At 43.5% G+C, this 18,401-nt stretch overlaps 1 protein-coding gene across 7 annotated transcripts in view; it reads left to right on the top strand.

Moving 5' to 3' along the window:
* The window catches only part of furinb (furin (paired basic amino acid cleaving enzyme) b), a 142,942-nt gene extending 124,634 nt beyond the window's left edge, over positions 1–18,308 (top strand). For all 7 annotated transcript variants that reach the window (XM_061772877.1, XM_061772874.1, XM_061772878.1 and 4 more), the window contains 2 exons: positions 1,830–1,958; positions 15,818–18,308. In XM_061772877.1, the coding sequence (XP_061628861.1) occupies positions 1,830–1,958; positions 15,818–16,479 (791 nt within the window). In that variant the 3' untranslated portion in view covers positions 16,480–18,308. The remainder of the gene's footprint in view (positions 1–1,829; positions 1,959–15,817) is intronic.
* Positions 18,309–18,401: the final 93 nt, after the last annotated feature.

Here is an 18,401-nt window from a genome sequence, read left to right as displayed (position 1 = left end):
TGGGACACACAAACCCCTCCACCACGACAAAGTGACGGCTCAAGGAGGGGCTCATCCAGTATAAGAATCTTTTTAAAATTCAGGTTTTGTTTGTAGTTTGCATGTTCTCCCCGTGCCTGCGTGGGTTTTCTCCGGGTACTCCGGTTTCCTCCCACATCCCAAAAACATGCATGAATTGGAGACTCTAAATTGCCCGTAGGCATGACTGTGAGTGCGAATGGTTGTTTGTTCCTATGTGCCCTGCGATTGGCTGGCAACCAGTTCAGGGTGTACCCCGCCTCCTGCCCGATGACAGCTGGGATAGGCTCCAGCACGCCCGCGACCCTAGTGAGGAGAAGCGGCTCAGAAAATGGATGGATGGATGGAGGTTTTGTTTGTTCGTTTGTTTTTTACATTCATTGGTGTCTATTTTGGGTACTTTATTCTACTGCATGATTGGTGCAAACAGCTCGCATTATGATGTACAGCATTGTGAAGTTTAAACATGAATCTTTTCTCAATGAATACGTACTTCTTTGACAGTGTCAGTCAAAACTGGGCATTTGATACAGCTTTTGTATTAGATCTCATTAGATGGCGTGGGCGTATTCAGAGCATCTGAGCCTCCGGTGCTGTACTCACTTTACTCACATCACATATTAACTTCCTCCCCCATATCCTCATCACACATTTCACAGTGTATTTTTTTCCAAAATGTCACTGAAATAAAGAGCCTATCAGCATGCTGTATTGTTTGTTTACACAGAACTTATGAACACTGGCAATACTCCACCACAGCGTGTGAAATGATGCTTGATTTGTGTCAATCGTTTTAAATGAACTGATTTGCACACATCCATTTGGCACTGTTGCTATAGCCCTAACAGCCTCGGTGCAGTTTACTCAGAGCGGCTGGGCGTGACAGCAATGTGATGTTTATGATGGCCTGAAACAGCTGAGAGAGCTATAGTTTTGTTCAGAATAATAGCATAGAAAAATTAGTGCATAAAGCTCAATAACCTTTTAATAGCTTTTATTTCCACACACTCAAATCTCTTGGGAACACTGTTCACTATTCCAAGTCAAGACATGAAAGAAAATGTATCAAATTGTCAAAAGAATAGCAGTGTCTGCATATTTCTTCAAAAACTCAAACCTTTGCTATAGAAACTAAAAGACTTTGCTTTCCTGTGAATTTCTTCACTAATATTTAATTGTGTTTCTGAGAACTGCTTCCCAATCTGTGTTGCTTGGAGTTGATCTATTTCTGGCACCTGTGAATTGGTGTTCCAGATTGGACAACATTTCACAGTTTGTCTGCTTTTTTTCAAGACGCCCTTGTGAAGCAGAGCTATTCGCAAGAAGTCACATTGTTGAGTTTAAGATTTGCCAGAGACCACATTAGCTGGCAATGCTGACAAATGCCGCACCAAAAGACACGAGTAACCCAGCCACGTCAGACACACCAGACCAGCAAGATGTCAGCGTTATGCAGTGGTTAGACCTTCATCCCATCAAATCAATCAATCAAAAAAATTATTTTTGAGGTGAAATTGTGTAATGTAATGTAGTCCAATTGTCCATGGCTGGAACAGGTGCCAGAAATTGGTTGACTCCATGCAACACAGATGTGAAGCTGTGATCAGAAACATTTACTGTATGACTGTTTGAGTATGTGAATTAAAAGGTAGACACTGCTTTTTACTAAACATTCCTTGACTGAACAGAATGTTCCCATTGCAGTTACGTGTACGTACTACTTATTCTGAACACACAACTACTTGTTCCCTCTCTGAGACATTTTAAAATTCTCTCATCAATAACCCCCCCCATCTACTTCCTACTTTCAGGAGTGTTGAGTCAGTTCACGCTCACACTTTGGGGGACAGGATCCAGTGTGGTCAGCCCCTTGTCGTCAGACTTCCCTCGGCCCTCCAACAACAGCTGCAAGACGTTTGATGCCCAGCAGATCTGCATCGGTGAGAAGGTTACACGCGGACCAGTTGGGTTCTTATAGGGGGCAACAACCATTTATGTGGGCTACATACCAGGAAAATGCCTTTAGTCTCTCTTAGTCTGGCATCTGTTTTCATGAGTGGCCGATCAGTTGGCCACTGGTTTTGCCATGACTGAAAATTTGAATCGCAGTTGCAGAATGTAGCAACTACCCAATAAAAATACACATAAACTTTCACTCATGCTAAAAATACATTTCCCCAAGCCATACAAATACAGTATGTAGTGTACTGACTAAAATGTGTTTAACTGTATTTGTTTGAATTGCTGTTGTGAAAACTAGTTAAAAGTTTGTTTGGTTCTTTGTGTGGATGGATACTGGGGTGTCCTGCGTTCCGAGGGGTCTGTGAACATTTCAGGGTTTTTTTTTGTTTTAATGATTGATTGAAGGGGTGGTGCGTCCAATGGGATTGGGGGAAGGAGGTGGGTCGTGGGGAGGAAGAGCGGGAGATGCGGCGGGGAAAGGAGAGTTTTTTTGGGGGGTCTGGACCTGGTTTTTTCGACGCGAACGGATTTTTGACTGTTTTCAACGCGAACGGATTTACTCTTTCAAAGCCACGGGTCCTGCCTGCTCAAGGCCACCGGGCTGCCGCTTCAACGCTACGGGATCCAGTCGCTGTGCCTACTGAAGCGTTTTGAGGGCGCGTTCCTACGACAATCGGTTTGGGTTTCTTTTCCCCAGTGAACTGAGGGTTCAACGGTTTTGTGAGTACTGCCTTTGAGGGCTACATGTGGGGGCTCGTCCGGGATTGTTATTGTTCACTAGTGTATTTGTGAGCAAAGAGGAAAAAAAAAAAGAAGAAATTCGGTCAATGTTGACCGGGGTTGTAATAGTACTGTAATCACAATACTGAGTGTGTTTTGTGTGACTGGTTTTGAGGAAAAAAAAAAAAGAAAAACTCAAAACAAAACATGGAGTCCGAACAAATAATCAAATGGTGTGACGACCACGGTATTGATGTTAAGAATTCTATTGTGCTTAGTGGGGTTTCTCTTGATGTTACTGATGAGAACATTTATAAGGTACTTGATGAAGTTAAAATTTTTGGTCGCACTAGAATCAGAGGACGGTGTCTAACACGCACAAACAACAATCAGTCTTTATTAGTTGAGACCACAGATGACATGACTAAAACTGACTTACCTGAACAGTTGGTTGCTGGGGATCCGTCAGACTTGTGGGTAGTAAGTGTCCCTGATTTTCAGACTTTCCATGTGACTAGTGACAAAAGAGGTTTCCAATCCAAGCTAGTATCATTCTTAGTCAGTGAAGGAAAGACTTTAGATGATGTGACAGGTTTGCTTAAGACCACGCCTCCCCCACCCGCGGTTCCTGACTTGAACACAGAGCTTGTCAATGCCATCTCTTTGCTTGTGGAAAAATGTCAAGCACCGCCTATGGACGGACAAGGCTATCGTAAACTTCGCTTCTTCTCGGGCATAAAGCCAACACTACCTGGAGAAGAGGAGTATGAATCTTGGGCGGAACAGACCACCCACCTGCTGGATGAGTAGCAATGTTCTGATGTTGTCAAGAAACAGAGAATCGCTGAAAGTCTCAAAGGGCCTGCAGCAGATATTGTCCGGGGTTTAAGAGTCACTAACCCCAGTGCCACTGCCAATGAGTATCTTAAGGCCCTAGAAACAGCTTTTGGGACCACAGATAGTGCAGCTGATCTCATGGTAAAGTTCCGTAACACATTCCAGCAAGAAACTGAGAAGTTGTCAGGATACTTACTCAGGTTAGACAAACTGCTGCACGCTGTTCATCGGAAAGGTGGGTATTACGTCACTGACATGAACAGGACACGCATCGAGCAAATTGCTAGAGGTGCTCTCACTCATGATCTTGCTGCACTTCGTATAAGGATGACTTACAAGCTAAAGCCCACCCCAAGCTTCACAGAGCTCCTTCGTGATGTAAGAGACAAAGAGGGGATGGTTCTTGAAAGAGAAAGAGTGAAGAATGTTGTTTCTTCATCTGCGGTTAAGTGTGCAGGTTGTGCTACGGCGTCTGTGGTGTCAAAACAACCAGAGTCTGCACCATCAGTAGCTGTTGGAGTGGAGACCGACCATGCCATAAAGAGTCTGAAGAAGGAAATTCAGGGGCTTAAAAGTGATATTGCACGTCTGCTATCTGTCTCTGTCGCCACATCAGAAAGTCCATCACAGCATGCAATCCAGAACCACACTCAAAAAGCTGCTGTAAAATATGCAAGTGGGAAAGAGAGAACTCCCAGATTTCAATATGGTGCAGATGTTTTTGCAACAAATGTGGTGAAGATGGTCATTTTCAGCAGGAGTGTGAAAACCCAGAGAATTTCCGAAAAGTAAATAAGCGTCTCCTGAAAGCAAAACAGCTGATGGGAAACTTCCCAGGAGCTCAGTAAAGGAACGGCCTGATGCTCTGGAGAGAACACGTTCCACAAAGTGTGATACGCTAAAAGAAAGCAAGGCTGATTTGCCAGAGGGTTTAATTGGACCTAGTTCTGTTGTTCCTGTACAAGTTGAGGGCATCTACGCCAAAGCTTTGCTTGATAGTGGGTCCCAAGTTACCCTGCTGTACCGCTCCTTTTATGACAAGTATCTGAAACACCTGCCCTTGACCCCTATTGAGTGCTTGGAGATTTGGGGCCTCAGTGCAGACCGATATCCATATGATGGTTATATGTGTTTGAAACTTGAGTTTGCTGGAGATGTAGTGGGTGTAGCTAAGACCATAGAAACACTTGTGCTTGTGTGTCCAGACCCAGCCATGAAAGGTGAGATTTCTATTGTGGTTGGCACAAACACCTCCATAGTTCGGAGATAATTTCTTACATAACATGTCTGTTCACCCAGCAATAAGAGAGGCTTATGAGAAGTTTCGGAGCACCCCAGATGACACAGCTGACCTAAAAAGAGGAACAGTCTGGTTCACTCGAGAGAAGCCCTTAGTGCTGTCTCCTGGTGGCGTTGCAAAAGTGGTTGGCGTGCCAAAATTTGCGGGGGGTTTTCTGGTCAGGCTGTTCTTGTAGAACGCCCAGAGGAGGGTTACTTCCCTGAAGAACTGTTAGTGATGCCTGTTGTTGATAAAGCAAGCGCTGTTCATTGTCGTCGTATCACAGTAACTTTGAGAAATGTATCAAATCATTCTGTGACATTGAAACGTGGTATGCAAATTGCTCATTTGCACAGAGTGGATGTAATAAATGCAGTCCCTGAAAAAAAGTCCTCTAAGCCGTCCACATCTCAACTATCCCCCTCGTCTTTCAACTTCGCAGATTCTCCTGTGCCTCCTGAGTGGAAGGAGAGGCTGTGTCAGAGAATGATGGAAAGGAAAGAGGTTTTCTCCTGTAGTGAGTTTGACGTTGGTTGTGCAAAGAGCACACAACACAGCATTCGAGTGACGGAGGACAAACCATTCAGAGAACGCTCTAGACGCTTACCTCCAAAGGATTTGGAGGATGTGAGAAAACATTTAAATGATTTGAAAGAAGCTGGAATAATTTCAGAGTCTAGAAGCCCCTATGCGTCACCTATCGTTGTGGTCCGCAAGAAAAATGGGACCATACGTATGTGCGTGGATTACAGGACATTAAATAGGAGAACAATTCCTGACCAGTATACAGTCCCACGTGTGGAGGATGCCCTGACATGCCTGAGTGGTAGCAAATGGTTCAGCGTGCTTGATCTCTGAAGTGGCTACTATCAGATCCCTTTATGTGATGCTGACAAAGAAAAAACGGCATTTACCTGTCCGGCAGGATTTTATCAATTTGAGGGAATGCCACAAGGCATCTGCGGAGCACCAGCCACTTTTCAGCGTATCATGGAAAGGACGGTTGGTGATATGAATCTGCTGGAAGTGTTAGTGTACCTTGATGATGTCATTGTTTTCAGGAGAACAATGGAGGAACATGAGCAGCGCCTTCTTAAAGTGCTTGACAGATTAAAGGAAGAGGGACTTAAATTATCTTTGGCTAAATGTCAGTTCTGCTGTCCGTCTGTAACCTATCTTGGGCATGTCGTTTCTAGCAATGGCATTGCTACTGATCCTTCAAAGATCGAAGCTGTGAAGTTGTGGCCACGCCCAGAGAACATCACTGCTCTCCGTTCTTTTCTTGGGTTTTGCGGATACTACCGACGGTTTGTGAAAGATTTTTCCAGAGTCTGTCATCCTCTCAATCAGCTACTGCAGGGCTGCATTGTGACTTGAAGGCCAGGAGGAAAGACTAAAATGGAAAAGAACAACAAAGAGAAAGAGAACTCAAAAACAGAGTGGTACCACCCCTCAGAGCCGTTTGGGGCAAGGTGGAATGAAGACTGTGAGAAAGCTTTTGAGAAATTAAAGGTCAGTCTTACAGAATCACCTGTCCTAGTAATCGCAAACCCAAATTTGGCTTATGTTCTGCATGTTGATGCAAGTAGAGAAGGCTTAGGAGGTGTCCTCTATCAGGACCAAGGAGAAGGTTTGCGCCCGGTTGCATTTGTAAGTAGGAGCCTCTCTCCGTCAGAAAAAAATTATCCCACGCATAAACTTGAATTTCTGGCTTTAAAATGGGCTGTCACTACCAAGCTGCATGATTATCTCTACGGAGTCAAGTTTGAGGTTCACATAGACAATAACCCGTTAACATATGTCTTAACCACTGCTAAGTTGGACGCAACAGGACATAGATGGTTAGCGGAGCTAGCAATGTATGATTTCAGCCTGAAATATCGCTCTGGAAAACAAAACATTGATGCAGATGCATTGTCACGGCGTCCTCATGCTGACAGCGATGTGTCTGGTGAAGAGGAAGTGTCCATGTCTCCTACCAGCGTCCAAGCTGTCTGTCACATGTCGTCAATTAGAACACCTCATCCTCACCGTTGCAGAGCTGTGGATCTCCTGGGCTCATCCAAGCATGCTGTACCCAGAGCTTATTGTAGTGTGTTATCTGTAAGCACTCAGCCACTGCCCCAAATGTCTTTAGCTGACATCTCACATTCTCAGCAGGAAGACCCATGCATCGGACAAGTGTGGTGTGCTGTTGTGCAGAACTTTGCGGACCGGGCTAACAAACGAAAACATCCGGATGTGTCATTGTTGTTAAAAGAGTGGGAAAAGTTAAAGGTCAAGGACTCTGTACTGTACCGAATCAGTAAGCCTCCCAACAAACCAGTTCGACAACAACTCTTACTCCCACAGAAGTTCAGAGAAACTGTTCTTCAGTCTTTGCATGACCAGTCAGGTCACCTTGGGTTTGACAAAACCTATGGGTTGGTGCGAGAGAGATTTTACTGGCCTCGTATGAAAACACAGGTTGAGACGTATTGTAAAAATTGTCCAAGGTGTATTCAGAGAAAAACGCTGCCCAAGAGAGCTGCTGAGTTGTCACATCTTACCAGTGAGGGACCGATGGATCTTGTCTGTATGGATTTCTTTACAATTAAGCCTGACTCCAGAAACATTTGTAATGTGGTTGTAGTTACAGATCACTACACACGTTATGCTCAAGCTTTTGCGACTAAGGATCAAAAGGCGTCAACAGTTGCTAAGGTCCTGTGGGAACAATATTTTGTCCACTATGGTCTACCGAAGCGAGTACACTCGGATCAAAGCAGAGATTTCGAGAGCCGCCTCATTCATGAACTGTTGAGTACGCTTGGTATAAAGAAGTCTAGAACCACACCCTACCACCCGCAGGGTGACCCGCAACCTGAGCGTTTCAATAGAACTCTTCTCAACATGCTCGGTACTCTTGATGCACAGGACAAAAGTAAATGGAGTAAATACATCAGTCAGCTGGTGCATGCATACAACTGCACACTAAATGAGTCAACAGGCCACTCGCCATATTTTCTCATGTTCGGTCGAGAAGCTAGACTGCCAGTAGATGTGGCATTTGGAGTCTCAAGTGATGGTGCATCCACCAAGTCCTATCTGAAATACGTCAAAAACATGAAACGAGAATTACAGACTGCCTACCAGCTCGCCGAGAGCATGGCTAGAAAATAAAATGAAGGGAACAAACAAGGCTACGATCATCCATTAGTCTCTGGTGACAGGGTGTTAATCAGAAATCTTGGACTGCAAGGAAAACACAAGCTAGCTGATCGTTGGAAAGCTACACCATACGTTGTGGAGAGTCAACTCCCTGGTTTGCCTGTGTTCAAGTTGAAGCCAGAGAACGGACAAGGCTCTAACAAAGTATTGCACTGAAATCACATTCTGCCCATTGGACAGGAAGTGAAATTGAATGTGGAAAAGAACGAAGATACACTTCAACGCAAAAGGAGAGCCAGCAAAAGACTTAAAGCAAAGAGGGCTGAAAACTGTAATCTTTCTGGTGTACCAGCGCTTGATCATGTTGAAAAGATTGAGTCTGCATCTGACTCAGAAGAGGATGAAATGGGTGTGTGGTATGATTATCACTCCATATGTGAGTCAAGACAACCGGAAGCTCAGGAAACTGTTCAATCAGAACCTGTCAGCATGGATTTGGATCAAGTTGTCCCTCCAATTAACCAAGAGATGGATGAGGTTACAGTTGAGGCATCTGCGGCAACAGATGACGATGGATCCGTAGTGCAAGATGAGACTTTTGAAAGTACTGTTGATACTGGAAGGGACACTGACGCACAGACATTCGATGTAACGACTGCGAGACAAGACAGTGTTACAGAGAGTTCAGACGAGGCACGACGGCCTCAAAGACTGAAAAGGGTTCCTACCCGACTAACCTATGACTTGTTAGGGAGTCCAAGCTCTGTGGCAGTTAGTACTCATACTGTCTCTCTAGCTAAGGTTGATGATAAGACAGATGGCTTATCTCCATCACCTTTGAGGTACAAGAGCACTTTTTATAAGTGGATTGGTTTGAGAGGGGAGTGTTTATCCTGTTCATAAAAGGTTATGTTGTTATACATGTCATGAGGGCATGACCATTTTTTTTTGTGGGGGGAGAGTGTAGTGTACTGACTAAAATGTGTTGAACTGTATTTGTTTGAATTGCTGTTGTGAAAACGAGTTAAAAGTTTGTTTGGTTCTTTGTGTGGATGGATAATGGGGTGTCCTGCGTTCCGAGGGGTCTGTGAACATTTCAGGGTTTTTTTTGTTTTAATGATTGATTGAAGGGGTGGTGCGTCCAATGGGATTGGGGGAAGGAGGTGGGTCGTGGGGAGGAAGAGCGGGAGATGCGGCGGGGAAAGGAGAATTTTTTTTGGGGGTCTGGACCTGGTTTTCTTCGACGCGAACGGATTTGTGACTGTTTTCAACGCGAACAGATTTTTGACTGTTTTCAACGCGAACGGATTTTTGACTGTTTTCAACGCGAACGGATTTGCTCTCTCAAAGCCACGGGTCCTGCCTGCTCAACGCCACGGGTCCTGCCTGCTCAAGGCCACCGGGCTGCCGCTTCGACGCTACGGGATCCAGTCGCTGTGGCTACTGAAGCGTTTTGAGGGCGCGTTCCTACGGCAATCGGTTTGGGTTTCTTTTCCCCAGTGAACTGAGGGTTCAACGGTTTTGTGAGTACTGCCTTTGAGAGCTACAAGTATATAAAGCAGCGATCTCGTTTGATGTGCGTCGTGCGTCTGAGACGCACAAAAACTAGCAAGGACACATGATGCATATTCAATCTTCATCTCCAGATCCATGGTTTAAGACCCTACCGTACGTATGTTTGTTTGTATTGATAAAGAGCTTCCACACACAGCGAAGCAAAAGTACAAATCCTGTCATTGCTAGCCAATCAGAGGCAGAGGAGGGCGGGGTATCGTTCCATAAATAAAATGTAAATGGGAATTTTTTCGGGACTCGATAAATTTTCATTTTTGTGGTAACACCCGATGCGCCACTCGCAACGCAGCAAGCTGCTGGCAGAACAGCGTTTGCTCCGTCGATGCACACACCTGCGACACTTGAGGGAAAGTTAACTGTTTATTACATTCGCTAGCCTGCGAGCTAATGAGCTAGCAAACCATGACCACAACGGGACACGTTATCAATATTAAGGCAGTGTTTGACTTCAGCGAACTCATTTTCAGTATCATTTGATTGACAGGTAAAGGTGTCACATGATCACAATCCAGCAACTCGATATTTATTTATCCAGGTAAAGGCTTATTGAGAGATAAAATCTCTTTTTCAAGAGCCAAGAGGGAGCAGAAATTATACAGGACATAACACGACAGCATTCATACAATAAATAAAAATAAAGACTAAAAAATAAGAGTGATATTGAAATGAATGGATTTAAAAACAGTCACAGAGCCCAAATGCTTTCGAGGGCATACGTTTATTTATTCATTCAAATTTGGCAAGCTTTAAGACATTTTTTGGGCTCATGACTCTATACCTATGTGCCAAATGTTTAATATTTGTTTAAGTGCAGTTTTTGCGAACAGCCTGATTTATTTACATTTAGTATTTCCATCCATCCATTTTCTGAGCCGCTTCTCCTCACTAGGGTCGCGGGCGTGCTGGAGCCTATCCCAGCTGTCATCGGGCAGGAGGCGGGGTACACCCTGAACTGGTTGCCAGCCAATCGCAGGGCACATAGAAACAAACAACCATTCGCACTCACAGTCACACCTACGGGCAATTTTAGACTCTCCAATTAATGCATGTTTTTGGGATGTGGGAGGAAACCGGAGTGCCCGGAGAAAACCCACGCAGGCACGGGGAGAACATGCAAACTCCACACAGGCGGGCCCAGGGATTGAACCCGGGTCCTCAGAACTGTGAGGCTGACGCTCTAACCAGTCGGCCACCGTGCCGCCACATTTAGTATTTATCGAATATATTTTATTTCTGGTTCTACATTACAATGCCAAAGTTCAATTTTCTTTAGAATTGAAATCTAATTGTTCTTAAAAAGGATGTACTTGAATTTTTATGCTCTATAATATCATTATATCAGTAACATAAAAAATATCACTGATACTATCGTTTATCGTGATAGTTTTTGGGGAACTATATCATCCTAAAAAATGTGCTATTGTGGCAGGCTGAAACATATTGAGAGAGAGCATGAGCAATGTACAACAAAATATTGTACAAATGTAAAAATAGAAATCTCCAATATAGCGGGACCACAAAGCAACAACCATCAAATAGCTGTATCTGTACTCTGTGCTGATATGTTGCAGGGACTCATTGTTCCAGGGCTGAGACTCATTGTTTCCAGACGTGCATCCTGGGACACACATAGTCTCACGTGTAAAATGATCTATGTAAAGTATCAAATAGTGTTTTTTACAACAATGTTTAACTATATTTATAATTTATAATGTGCCTGTGGCGACTGGTTAGAGCGTCAGCCTCACAGTTCTGAGGTGCGGTGTTCAATCCCCGTCCCCGCCTGTGTGGAGTTTGCATGTTCTCCCCGTGCCTGCGTGGGTTGTCTCCGGGCACTCCGGTTTCCTCCCACATCCCAAAAACATGCATTAATTGGAGACTCTAAATTGCCCGTAGGCATGACTGTGAGTGCGAATGGTTGTTTGTTTCTATGTGCCCTGCGATTGGCTGGCAACCAGTTCAGGGTGTACCCCGCCTCCTGCCCGATGAAAGCTGGGATAGGCTCCAGCACGCCCGCGACCCTAGTGAGGAGAAGCGGCTCAGATAATGGATGGATGGATGAATGTGCCTGTGGATGGAAAAACAAAGCTTGTGGTCAAAATGGACATGCGAGGTATGTACCATGCTGAGTACGTTCAAGTGAGCCTCTTTTAAAATATCCACACTCGCTTTTATTCTCACCCACGTCCTCTCGCTTTAGCAACCCGATTCTTCCTTAACTATTAATCCATATTTTTTTATTATTTGATAAATGTGATGAAGTACAATATACTATGTGTGCAGCATCAGGCAGCTATTCGGGCTCCCTGTTCAGGGCACCCATATATTCAGTCGCTCAATGTGCGGGAGGTAAGTTAGCAACTGTCATTGATGAGCCGGTCCAATTGGGTTCGACCGTATCGCGCAGTGTGCCTCGGGCCCTGGGCGCAAACCCTCTTTTAAATACTGTGGTTTCGACCATTGTTCCACTTGTTCCCAACATCGTGCACAATCTGTTTGTGTGTGAACATGCAGTTAAGGGTCCACTATTTGGGATCTTGGTAAATCGGCGCCGAAGGGAATTACTTCAAAAACAACCCTAAAAGCGAGTTATTACAAGTTTATGAATACACATTAAATTTTCAATGAGTCACTAACTGGAGTGTTATAAATATAAAATAACTATTTGAAAGAAAACACCACTAAGTGCAGGACCAGATTAATGCAGCCAGGCTTGCTCAGGCTGGGGTGTTTATAATATAAAAGAGCTGACTGGATGGATGCAGCAAGTTTCTTTGTTTTGTGCTGGGAGGGCACTGACACTGTTGCCCAGGTGTTCATCGTTGTCTCGTCAATTTGTTTGTGTTTAGTTGCTTGGTTTCTTTCAGTGCTTGTTGGTTCATTGTCGTATGTTGTTTGTCAAATGTCCTTTGCAGTCGGTTACTGTTTCTCGTCATGTTTGGTTTGTTTTATGACAGGGTAAGTTTAAGTACCGGTCCACACAGAGAGACTGGAAAAAAAAAAGTTTGATTGATCATCGGAGTCTCATAGAAGTTTTATTTTGGAAATCAGGTTACGTCTGCCTGTGCCTCTGTCAAAATACAAGACAAGTAGCAGTCCACAAGCTTTCAAAAATGAATGATTGAATGAACAAGCTTCTTTGACCTTCTTCAGGCCAAATTAATGAGAAGAGACAACTTAGAAGAAAAAACTGTATCTAACAGGAAAAATCACAAGTCATTTAAACTGCTTTGGCACATGACAAGCCAAGCCATTGGAATTTTTTGAAAGAAAGATAGATTATCCAATCGGCCCATTGAAGACAAACAATCGCAACTACATTCAGCTTAATGGTGTAATGTTGAGTTTTATATGTAATCATTTTTTTTATTTGTTTCTCTGCCGCTTGTGTTGTCGTTAAACAGGTCCATGGTGAAAAAATAAGGTTGAGGACAGCTGGGTTAAGCGGTTAATTAGCATTAAGGCATATTGTAGACCAGGGGTCGGCAAACTACGGCCTGCGGGCCACATCCGGCCCGCCAAAGATTGGTACAGAATCGCCCAAATCATATCAAAATCATGACTGCATTAATTTGAGCTTGTCCTCTAATGCAGAGTGGTTCCACCAGGATGTGGTGTAATGACCAGTGGTTCCACCAAGTTGTCCTATAATGCCCAGTGGTTCCACCAGGTAGTGCAGTAGGTACACTGTACATTGACTTGATTTTGGCTGTTCTGTTTTTACTCTGCTACTGCTCTGAACCCTTCTTCAACCATGAGTGGGCCAAAGAAAAGTCGACAGTGAGTGCCGAGTGTTTAATATGGAATGGACTACTAAATACTTTTTCACTGAAGTCCGGTCAAAGGCTGTATATCTAATTTGTTAAGAAACCATTGCGGTTTTAGAGGAATATAACATCAGCTGTCACTTTTCTACCAAGCATGCTGATTATGCTAACAGTCAATCAACACAGGAACTGATGGCTACGGCTCACCGGTTAAAATCAAGCTTGCAGGCTCAGCAAAACACCTTTATCTGATAAACTGCCATCCAAGATTCAGTCACGCAAGACCCTGAAACAGTGCCACGGGAGCTGCAGATGGAACTGATTGATCGCCAATGTGATACTTAAAAGAGAAGTTGAATTCTCAAACTGGATGAGATTTATGCTTCATTAAGTGGTGCTGGTGGTGTTTGGCTCTACGTGTGTGTGTGAAAAGACTTTTAGTGTAATGAACACCAACAAAACATCCTACAAATACCAGCTGAGTGATGAACACCTCAGATGTGTTCTGAAAATTGCCACAACAAAACTAACACCAGACTTTGATGCACTGGCAAAAAAAAAGGTCATCAACAAAACAACACTGTTCCCATTAAAAGTAAGTATTAACACTACAATGTCTTTTTAAATTTTATTTGCAAGCATCTGGTCCTGGCTTGGCCCGCCTGTCACATTTTAAGTCAATTTGGCCCTTGAGCCAAAAGGTTTGCGCACGCCTGAATTTTACAGAACAGTCTTATTGTGTGCACCGTTGTATAAGATGTACTTTACACATAAAATATGAGCGAAAACAAAAACTGCCAACCTTTCTGTGGGAAATAAACACAAGTAGAAACAACACAAAGTAACACAGAAACGAAAATACTGCCAGTGCCACAAAGCACAACAAAAATAAGGCCCAGAATTGGAGGATTCAGCGCTTTCAACTTGAAGGCTGCATCGTAGGCATTACGTCACGTTTTCGGCATAAGTACTGATCCGAATGTTTCAATGTGTACAGATTTGATTTCATTTGTGGACTTAATATTGCTACATGAAGCACACAATAAAAACTGTTTCTGTGAGTTGTCTTCCAGATCCTAATAGTGTTTCACAACCCTTAATGAGCCAAGGTACATTTTCTACATTGGAAGAGTGTCAATTACGTTAGGTTAATTGTACTTTCTCCCATCTAGTTAAAGAGTATTTAATTGTTCTGCCTTTCACTATGCGTTGCTGGTATAGATTATTTCTTGTAAATACAGTGGTACCTCAGTTTACGAGATTAATTTGTTCCGTGACCAAGTTTATGGGTTAATTTCACTGCCATTGACGGCTTTTGAATTCAAATATCCATGTTAACATGGAGGCCTGGCAGTGAGAGCCCCCCAAAATGCCACCATTTAAAAAAAAATGAAAAATAGCACTGCAGTGTATAAAAACATCAAACAGAAACACAAGAAAACATACAGAAATAAACTGGTTTTATAAAGTGTAATTATTGTATGACAGCTGTGTTGTATGTGTGCCTTTAAGGGTCGTGGCCTAGTGAGTGATGTACAGAACATGGCGGTTAGTCTTGGTGGGGGCATTTGGATGTGAGTTTTTGCTTGCTGAAGCTCCCTGTGTTTTTTTTGTGTGTTTTTTTTTAAATTCGTGCGTTTGACTGTATTGTTCAAGAAACGGTTGAAAGTGGCTTATCTGAAAGTCACTCATGACTCTCATTTAGAGTCTTCAATCAACCTATCAAGCATGTTTTTGGTATGTGGGAGGAGACCGGAGTACCCGGAGAAAACCCACGCAGGCACAGGGAGAATATGCAAACTCTGCAAACTGGGAATGGTTTATTTATATGTGCCCTGCGATTGGCTGGCGACCAGTTCAGGGTGTACCCCGCCTCTTGCCCGAAGATTGCTGGGATAGGCTCCAGCACACCCGCGACCCTGGTGAGGAGAAGCGGAACGGAAGATAAATGAATTAATATTCATATCGTGCATAATTTGCCATATTGTGGGATTTTGAATGTATGCTGTAATTTTGGGGGGGTAAAAGAAATGCTTCCTAGCCTAAAACATGAAAACAAAACAAAAATTCAATAAAACAAGGAATAAAATGTACCAAGTGTACAGTGCTACTGTGCATTACTGCATGTTTAACAGTTTAAAAAGTGTTGAAGTGTATAGATGTTGCTCATAAGAGTATGGTAGAGGTTAATAGGAGTGTGTAGATGAGTAATAAGAGTCTGGGAAGGTTCGAACAGGTTTAAAATATGTAGAAAAAAAATAAAAAGAGGTTGGGGCTACTTTGCAGGTTTCACCTATTGCGAGGTACGGAAATAATAAATGAGGGATTACTGTATACAAAAATCCTTATTAAATACACCTGTTAGTTCTCCACAAATTACAAAGCTTTTTGTCTAAAATCCCACTAAATTTCCACATAAATTGGCTTCATTGGTGTGACTGGAGCAGCAGTGGAGGTCAGTAAGTGTTTGTTGAAATGTCTGCGTGTTTTTGTCTTATTTCTGCCACAGAATGCAGCCCGGGCTTCTCCCTCTTCCTCCAAGGCTGCGTCAAGTTGTGTCCTCCCGGTTTTACATCGGGGCCGCAGCTCCTCAATCTCTCTCTGGAGAACTGGGTGGACCTATCTTCAGTACAAGCCTGCCTGCCCTGCCACCCCGCCTGTCTCACCTGCGTTGCCACGGGGCACACGGACTGTCTGTCCTGCCCCCCACACAGCCGCCTGGTCCTCAGCTCCTGCCTGCACCAGAACCAGGTCCAGCGCAAATCTCCTCCCGCCGGAGAGGATCCAGCGGCAGATGACAATAAAGGGGGAGGAGGCGGTGACCCTCCTGACCCCAGCTCGTCTTCTCAGCTTCCTGCCGTTGTGGCCATTCTGGGGTGTGCCTTTATCCTGACGGCCTTTGCTGGGGTTTTCCTCACACTGCAGCTGCGTTCGGGCGTAGCTTCTTCTAGCCGCAGGACCAAACTGCTCTCTGCGTATGCCGACAGACGCGTGGGCTTTGGTTTCGGCCTGGGCCGAGGACAAAAGAGGAGGGCTCGTATATGCTACAAGGGGATCCCCGCTGTGTGGGGGGACGAGGACATGACCGCCTATGAGTCTGAATCAGACAGCGAGGAAGTTGACGGTCATGGGGAAAGGACAGCTTTCATCAAGACGCAGAGTGTCATCTAGCCGACACCTGTGATGTTGTGATGGACTGTCTGGTACCAAGGTACGGGGGTCCTTGGTTTACGACTGAGTTTGTAAGTCGGAATGCGTCGTGATCTCTCTGATCTGGTAGTAAAGTCAGAATTAGTTATTTGTATGGAAAACACATCAAGGCCATAAGTGCAGGGTGAATACAACTATTCGCGTTGGTAAACTACTACTGCATGAGCTGGTAAACAAAGCAACGTCCTGTCATCTGCTGACGTCAAACTGGAAGGGGTAATATCGTCGATTAGGGTGGCAAAAAGTAATAAACATTTGACTAATTCAATGTAATTCTGTTTGATGACTAAGGTCATTTACATTTCAAAATAAAGCAGATTTTATGTTCATGATGTATATTTCATATATTTCATATACCACTTCTCATTTTCCCTTTTAAACCTTTTAATGCAGGGGCAATTATGTAATATAATGGGGCAATTATGAAGTTCTTACACAGGACATATTAGGTAAACTCCAAGAAGTGAAATTGCCTCGCGCTCTAGCCAAACAGTGCAAGCTCGTCTTCTGGCTTGCTGACGTCACGACTGTTTCCCATTAAATGTAATCAAATCTGTTATTGTTTACGGGAAAGATAAGCACGTTTTTTTTGTGTTTTTTTATTTTTTTTTTTATTGTATTTATTTATTTTTGCATTTGGTTCCCTTACTCTCCGAATGTGAACCGGACCATGACCTTAAAAGCAATATGCGTATATACCACACTGTGATTTTTGGTCTACTGTTATTACCGGCTGTGTGATGAAAACAAGCTTGCTCGCAGTGTCGCAGACCATCCAGTATTTATCCGCCTTTGCCTTGTCACAGAATTCTAAATATATAATTAAAAGCGTGACAACATCCTAGCCACTATCTATAAAATGCTTGTCGGGTAGCGACAATTGTTTTTCTATATGTCCTTATTCTGTTGTGGCTCCCAAGATGTTTTTTTACCCCTCATTGCCAGTTATACAGAACAGCGACCTGGAAACAAGGCTGTCTTTAACCGGGGCTAAAAGGGGCTTAGGTGTGAGTACGCGAAAACATTTTCTCCGTTTGCTGCAGATGAAAGTGATTTATTCTCGAGATATTTTTGCTCTGTTTTCCAGCCTGAGGCTACATTGCTTTATTCCCAGAGCATCTCCGTTAAGGAGAGGCCTCCTTCTCTTGAAGTAAACAACATTACAGCATTACGTTATATGTTGTTTCGCTTGATGATTGTCTTGTATAACAGCAGTATTAGGACCCACATTGAAAAAAAAAAAAAGAGTCAAAATGCAAGAAATAAGTCGCAGTTAAAAGAATCCATTTATCCATTCATTTTATATACCACTTATCGTCACCAGGGTCACAGTTGCTCTGGAGCCTATCCCAGATGATTTTGGGCGACCCTAAACTGGTCGTCACATGTAGGCAAACAACCAATCACATTCACACCTGCGGACAATTTAGTTTTCAATTAACCAAACATGCTTGTTTTTGAAATTTGGGTTGAAGCCAGAGTACACGGAGAAAACCCACAACCACATGGAGTACGAGCAAACGCCACACAGGAAGGTCTTAACCAAAATTCAAACCTGAGCTGTGAGGCAGATGTGCTCACCACTTGGCAGCCCCTCACATTAAATCTTAAATTTAAAACTTCATTCTTTTTAGTTTTTAACTTTTCTAAAATCCGATTACACTAATTAAAATAAAAATCTTCTATTTTATGTTTGTTTGTTTTTTGACTTTTTTTCTATTTTACTTGCAGTGGATAATATCGTGGAGATTAGTTTTATGCTTGAATAAAATGGCTTTGGTGTTTGCAGAGATCAGTCTGTCTTTCCTTTATTCACACACACAGCCTGGCTAATTGTATTCCTTTCCAAGCAAGCAGATGGCTCTTCACTTCTCCATGGTTGT

This window comes from Phyllopteryx taeniolatus, chromosome 5, assembly GCF_024500385.1.
Source record: "Phyllopteryx taeniolatus isolate TA_2022b chromosome 5, UOR_Ptae_1.2, whole genome shotgun sequence".
In the NCBI taxonomy this organism is placed as follows: Eukaryota; Metazoa; Chordata; class Actinopteri; order Syngnathiformes; family Syngnathidae; genus Phyllopteryx; species Phyllopteryx taeniolatus.
Note: the sequence above shows the minus strand (reverse complement) of the source record. Positions and strands in the feature narration are given on the sequence as shown.